This window comes from Mesitornis unicolor, unplaced genomic scaffold (assembly GCF_000695765.1).
Source record: "Mesitornis unicolor isolate BGI_N332 unplaced genomic scaffold, ASM69576v1 scaffold40715, whole genome shotgun sequence".
Taxonomy (NCBI): Eukaryota; Metazoa; Chordata; class Aves; order Mesitornithiformes; family Mesitornithidae; genus Mesitornis; species Mesitornis unicolor.
The window spans coordinates 1-7,087 of NW_010185755.1; the positions used below are offsets into that span (position 1 = coordinate 1).

The 7,087-nt window shown below is 58.9% G+C and overlaps 1 protein-coding gene across 1 annotated transcript; it reads left to right on the plus strand.

Moving 5' to 3' along the window:
• Positions 1-4,016: 4,016 nt before the first annotated feature.
• LOC104540990 (2-oxoglutarate dehydrogenase, mitochondrial-like) lies at positions 4,017-6,698 on the plus strand (the record flags this gene model as incomplete). Its single annotated transcript, XM_010184931.1, has 4 exons — positions 4,017-4,132; positions 4,996-5,150; positions 6,064-6,210; positions 6,608-6,698. Coding segments are annotated over 4 exons (509 nt in total), but the record flags the coding sequence as incomplete, so codon positions are not given.
• Between the last annotated feature and the right edge of the window lie 389 nt (positions 6,699-7,087).

Here is a 7,087-nt window from a genome sequence, read left to right on the forward strand (position 1 = left end):
ATCCACCCATTATCCATCATCCACCCATCCACAGCGTTGTCACAGCTGTAACTGCACTGGGGTGCAGCGCTGTCAGCCCCATTTTTGCTGTGCCCCGGGGCGAGCTGTATCCGGCTGTGGTGGGAAGGGCTCAGGCATGGCTGGGAAAGGATCTCAGCCGGCGACCTCTATATCTGAGCCATTTGTTAGGGTTAATTTTGTTTCTTTGTGGCTTTCATACCAGATGTCATTGCGGTTCCTGGTGTTGATTTAGTTACCAGGAATCCATTAATTCGTAGGAAGTAGCGAGCCATGCTGGTACCATCAGATGGCTATGTCTGTTCACAGGAGGCTGTTATCTTGCTGTAAATGTTACTTATGACTGTACAGAACTTTCCCCTGGTATCCTCATCCTGAAAAGCCTCATCTGGGCGATCTTAAACCCAACGTGGTGAGCACAGCTCGTGAACGATGCCCAGCAGGAGGGTGCAGAGCGCGGAGCAATCCACTGGTGCTTGCTTGTGGCAGAGAAAGCCAAATTCAGAGCAGATCCTGCTGGCTTTTTCTGGTTTTTTTTTGCTTTGAAAGAGCATTTCTTAACACTTGACAGAGCAGTCAATAAGAGGAGTGGTTTGGAAACTTGGACGCAATCTTGTTTCCTCTTTCTGAGCAGTGAAGTCCTTAAAGGTCAGCTTTTGTGGTGCAAGATGTGCTGCCAACAGCTCCAAACCGTGGCCGGGCAGTGCCGTAATTCAGAGGAATTGCGTGGTTAATGTTGGAAATTGATCTTTCTTCTCAATCACCCTTTGTTTAGCAGCTGGTTTGGGGCTGCTTTGGAGGCTCTCTCCGCATTGAGCAGTGCGAGCTTTGGAGGCTGTGAGGGGAGTACCCGGTCTGAGGAGCGGTGGGGCTGGAGCCACCAAATTCCTCTTTCTCTTGTCTTTTCTTTTTAAAAACCCTGAATAATCTCATCCTGCTCTTCCAGTGCTGCTGCTCTGTCATGGTGAACGGTGTTAGACAGGGACAGGGTAACAGCAGGGGCTCCGTGTGACCTGGCCAAGGAAATCACCACAGAGTTAGGAGCTGGAAGGGACCCTGGAGGATCGCCTGTACCTTGGCATGCCCGAACGTGGGGGTGTGTGGCAGGAGGTGTGTGTCCGAGTGTCCGTCTGTCCCTGTGCAAGGTTCCTGCTCTGGCCCAGGGCGCTGATGGACGTCGTCCTCTCACGGGGGCAGAGCCAGGCAACTCCTCGGGGAGCAGGGCTGGGGGCGCTGCCACCTCCCCTCTCCCAGATCGAGACCTTGCTCACCAAAACTCTCACCTAAACCTGGGGTTTGTCCCTGCTGAGCGAAAGGAGAAGGAAGCCGCATTTCCAAAGCCTTTCTTGTAACCCAGGTGAGATTGAGACACTCAGATCACATAACCTCCTGCTGCATCCAGTGTGGCATCCAGTGCCCTGGCACCCCATCCAGTGCCCCGGCACCCCATCCGGTGCCCTGGCACCCCATCCAGTGCCCCAGCACCCCATCCGGTGTCCTGGCACCCCATCCGTGCAGCATGCAGTGTCCCTGCACCCCATCCAGTGCGGCATCCAGCGCCCACCCCGTTGTGGGTGCCTGCCTCACTGTTGGTCCTCATTGGTCTCCCTCATTAGCAGCCCATCGAGAGCTCCCCAACCCGTTCCTGCCTCCCTGGGGTGACCCTGGGATGCAGAGCTGGGCCCTGCGGGAGGCAATTCCCTGCTGGCAGAGGACGATGCTGCCCTCGCTGCGTCCTGGTCCAGCCTTTCGGGGCAGCAGGCGATGATGCCCCCCCGAGCCATGCGCAGAGAGCTCAACCCATGCAGCCCAACTGCTCCCCAGTGTCTGATGGCCCCGCTCCCCTCCTTGCTCCTCCTCCTCTTGCCAGATTTTCCACTGGGATTTCTTTCTGCCTAGTGCGTAGTCATCCTCCATCCTCCCTTTTGCCTCCGATGGTTTGTGACTGTATTCAACTCCTGTATTTCTCTGTGCCTTGTGCTCCCCGTGACTGGTTTGCACGGTTCCGGGTGGTTTTTTGGTACTAACTTTGACTGCGTCTCTCTGTCTTCTCCTTTTCTGCACACCCCTCCCTGTCCACCCCAGACCTCGCAGTGTTCAAGGAGCGGCTGAGAGTGTTAACAGTAGGAGGTATGCAATTAATCAGCCTTTAACCCTCTGGAGTGCAGGACTCTCTTTGAATAGGTTATCCTGGGCATGAACTGAGCCGGTAAAGCGCTCCCCTCCCGTCTCGCGCCACTCTTCAGTTCTGTAATGCCTTCGTTTTTCATTTCTCCTGCTCCAAGGCTCGATGTAGGCGCTTGGTCCCCTGTACTGATCCCCAATATAGAGCCTCGCTGGCCTTTGCCGTGCTGTGTGTTTGCATGCTGGGTCCACCTTTTGCTGTGAGCGCTGATGTTACGAGGCCTCCGTCTCCCCGATTGGTTCAAGTCTCCTAAAAATCCACGCTCTCATCCTCTGACTGCTGCGTTGTTGCAGTGAAAATCGGGCAGCGTTTCCCCCCCATCCGATGGCGTTGCTGCCTGCAAACACCGAGCGCTGCCGAGGAGCTGGCAGGCTACAGCAAAGCAGAAGCAGAGACGCCTTGAGCCCCAAAACCCCTTGTAAAACCCCAGAGCACGCCTGCGTCACTCAACCAAGGCACGCCTGTGAGTGTGGCTTCATCCGGGATGCTCCGTACCGCTGCCACCTCTTCCCAGGGCTCCTCTTTGGATGGGAAGTGCTGGGATGCGAGGCCAAACCCCGGCTGTGGCTCCGAGCTCCCCAGACCCCGGGGCCTGGCTTCATCCCCCCCAGCAGTGCCCAGGGGTTGATGTGGGCAGGGCCAGGGATGGGAGCCAGGAAAGCTCCGGGTGTCCCTGAGCACCAGGGACGAGCCATGGCCAGCGCCACCTCCTCCGTCTGTGCGCAGGGCGAGGGATGCACTCACTCCATGGGGAGTCCAAGGAGGGGGTGATTTTGGTGTCCCTTAGCCCTGAAGAACGAGCTTTACGTTTGGGGGTGGCACCCCTGTACCCTCCCTAAAAGAAACCCTGGTTGGGCGCTGGGGCAGTGACGTTGACTTTGCCTCTGCTGCGGCTCCAGAACACCTTGAACCCAGACTTGGGAGGGTGAACTGGGGCCTCCTCCAGCCAAGCTCCTGCTTCAGAAGGACCCCCCGAGTCCCCATCTCTGCTTCTGCCTTGCTGTGTCAGCTCAGCGAGTCCCTCGTCCTCTGTGCCTCAGTTTCCCTGAGCCATGAGCCGCAGCGGGTGCTGAGGCACTGCCGCTGGTTTTGGGGACCCTGGCAGGGCCTGGCCGATGCTGTAACAGCCACAGGCACCGGGGGGTTCACCTGCACCCCCAAAATGCCCAGCACCAGGCACAGCCCAGCTCCTCGTGGTGCCAGCACCCACAAGGAGGGCGTTTGCTAAGCGGAGCCAGGCTCAAGCCCTAATTAAAAGCTGTTAACTGGGGCGAGGGGTGTCTGGCTGAGCTATTCAGGAGAGTCCACCGCAGGGCCCTGAGTCGATCTCTCTCTCACTTCTCCTTCTCCCTCTTCGGGTTCATCTTTAACCGTTCCCTTCTCCGTGCTCACTCATTTTCAACTCTGGCCTGTGGCAACACCCCCGTTGTGCTCGGTGACTCCTCGACTCCTGCTTTTCTCCCACTCTGTTCCCATTTGTGGTGGATTTTCTGTGTTCTTGGGGCTCCAAACTTCCCGACTCTCACCCTGGGTTTTAATTACTGATTTACACGCGTGTATTATTGCTTTGCATTACCTTTATAACAACCTCGTTGTTCTGCGCTTAACGTCTTCGTGTTTAATTACAGCTTGGTTTTTTACACATATAAACCTCCTTCATGCTTATTTTTTGCTTTTACGCTGCTGTTTTTTTTGCCCCCTTCCCCACCTCTCCCAAACGCCCCCGGACCCTGCGTGACCGTGTCCCCCCCTCGCCCCCTTCCTTCCTCCTCTCTCTTGCTTCCGCTTGTCCCACCCATGGAAAATCCTGCAGGCTTTTACGGGCTGGACGAGTCTGACCTGGACAAGGTCTTCCACTTGCCCACAACCACGTTCATCGGTGGAAACGAATCGGCTCTTCCGCTGCGGGAAATCATCCGGCGCCTGGAGGTGAGGGGCAAGGGGGAACCAGAGCCATTTGCAGCCCGGGGCGGGGGTAAAGCTTTTTGGGGCAAATTGAAGCTTTTCAGGATGGAAGCTGCTGCCTGGCGCTTGCCCCGCTGGTGGCCGCGGGACCTGCACATCCCTGGTCAGCTCCAGCTTCGGGCAGCGCGTTTGGTCCACCCGGGCTGCAGTGAACCCCGGGCAATCGAACGCTGCATTTTGGAAACCTCTCCAGCCGCCTTTTGCAGCTGAAAGCAATGACCGGTGCTGGGAGCGCACAGGCGATGCCCGTGTCCCTATCCACGCTGCTGCCCTGTGCAGGTCCAGGCTGGGGTTTGGAGGCCCCTTTGCAGCTGAATTTCCAGCGCTGCTGTGCCTGAGCGCTGCGAGGTTGCTGGGACGTCCGTGCCGAGACAGATCCACCTTGGGAGGAGCAGAGCTCGTCAGCCGCTTGGATGCGCTCAAAACGGGCTCCGTGTTTTTGGGAGGGGTTTTGGTGGTTCCCGGCCATGGGCAGTGGGGCCACCGAGAGGGAAAATCCCAGCCCTGTCGTTGGTGTGAAGGACTCGAGGGTCTGACCCTGGGCCATTGGGGCAGGGGTATCAAACGTTTTGATCTGGGGCAAGTGCAGTGTCCTGGGATGTCCCCCATGGCTCCCCTTTTCCCCAAAAACCAGCCCCAAACCGCAGGGCGGCTGCGGGCACTGCTCATGGCAGTGTTGGTGCCGGGTTTGGTCTCCGCTGGGGCAGGGGAGGGCTCCTGGTCCAAAGGGGCAGCGGAGGAACCCCCGGCCGATGTGATGTCCCCCCCACGGCCACCCCTGCATGGGGCGAGGAGGGGGCCGCGGCCTCAGGCCCTGTCTGTGGCAGATGGCGTACTGCCAGCACATCGGCGTGGAGTTCATGTTCATCAACGACCTGGAGCAGTGCCAGTGGATCCGGCAGAAGTTTGAGACCCCCGGCATCATGCAGTTCACCAACGAGGAGAAGCGCACGCTGCTGGCCAGGCTGGTCCGCTCCACCAGGTACTGGGAGGGGGGTTCTCCTCCCCTGCTCTTCCCTCGCTGCGTGGGGTGGTTTGTTCCCGGTCACCGCCGGAGGCACATCTTGATGTCGCCTGTCACCGTCGGCTCAGTCAGCAGAGCGAGCTGGCCAAGAGCCCGAAAAGCTCTAAAAATCAGGTTTCAGTGCAGCAGGGTGGGAGCAGCCAACCAGGCTCTGCGGGATGGGTGACAGCAGGCGTGGGGACGAGTGGCTGGAACCTGGGGTGTTGGTGGCAGCAGATCCCATGAGCCAGCAATGTGCCCTTGAGCCAAGAAGGCCAACGCCATCCTGGGCTGGATGAGAAGGGGTGGTTGTAGGGCAGAGAGGTTCTCCTGCCCCTCTGCTCTGCCCTGCTCACACCACAGCTGCAATCTTGTGTCCAGCTCTGGGCCCTCAGCTCCAGAAGGACAGGAACTGCTTGAAAGAGTCCAGCAGGGCCACCAAGTGATGGAGGGAGTGGAGCATCTCCTGCTGAGGAGCGGCTGAGGGAGCTGGGGCTCTTGGGCTTGGGGCAGACATTCCTGGGATCCATTTGGAAAGGGCAGTGTCAGGAGGAAGGAGCCAGGCTCTGCTCTGGGATGTCCATGCCAGGACAAGGGCAATGGGTGCAGCTGGAGCACAGGAGGTTGATGTGAACACGAGGAAAAGCTTTTTCCCTGTGAGGGCACAGAGCATGGCCCAGGCTGTGGAGAGGTTGTGGAGTCTCCTTGTGTGGAGACACCCAAAGCCCTGGCCGTGTTCCTGGGTGACTGCTCTGGTGATCCTGCTCTGGGGTTGGGCTGGGGCAGCTCCAGAGGGCCCTGACAACTCCTGTGGTTCTGTGATGCTGTGGGTGCTGTGGCTCCCTCAGTGTGGCCCCCTTGACACTGATCCCTCTCCCCCTTTGCCGTCCAGGTTTGAGGAGTTCCTCCATCGGAAGTGGTCGTCGGAGAAGCGTTTTGGTCTGGAGGGCTGTGAGGTGCTGATCCCAGCCTTGAAGACCATCATCGATAAGTCGAGTGAGAAGGGAGTGGATTACGTTATCATGGGGATGCCGCACAGGTAACCAGCCCTGCCTCTCCACAGCAGCGCTTGGGGGGCTGCTGATGGGATTTGGTACTGGAGAGCAAACTGGTTTCTGCCATCGCCGAACTGGTCTTGACTGGGGAGCTCAGGCTTTGGCTGCTCCCTGCTCACCTCACGGTGGTTTTGGCTCCAGTTTTTTCATAAAGAGTGGGTGGCTCTGTCATCACAGAGCAGGTGGGTCCTGCCTGCTCTGGGGCAGCTGCTGGGGTGCAGCGGTGGCCGTCCCCGTGCCAAGGGGTCTGCAACTCCCTCCCTGGGTGACGCTACAGCTGCTGCCGGAGATGTGGGGTTGTCGCACCACCTCAGTGTGAGTGGGGTGGTGGCAGGTCACCGCCGACACTGCTGGTCGCCAACCGCGGCCTTGCTTTCGCAGGGGACGCCTGAACGTCCTCGCCAATGTGATCAGGAAGGAGCTGGAGCAGATCTTCTGCCAGTTCGACTCCAAGCTGGAGGCTGCGGATGAGGTGGGTCTCCTCCTCCGCCTGTGGCTGCTTGCTGTTGCCTGGCGTAACTTGGTGGCATAGGTGTCGCAAGGATTTCCATGTTTCCATGTCCGAGCCTGCCCTGGGGTGGTGTCTGCCCTGGCCGCTGCCGGTGTCTCCAGCGCAGGCTGGGCCTCAGCAGCTCCCCATGGCCCTAAATCAGCCTTGGAGTGAAGGACGAGGGGAGGGGAAGGCAGCTGGGAGCAGAGGTTGGCTTCTACCCTGACAGCAGCCCCTGCTCCCCATGTGGGGCCCTAAAGCATCTCCAAAAGCCCTGAGGCTCCAATTGCTTCTGCTGCAGGCTCTGTCACTGCTGAGCGTCCAGCACCACAGGCCAGATCCTGCACTGGGGTCACCACAACCCCATGGAC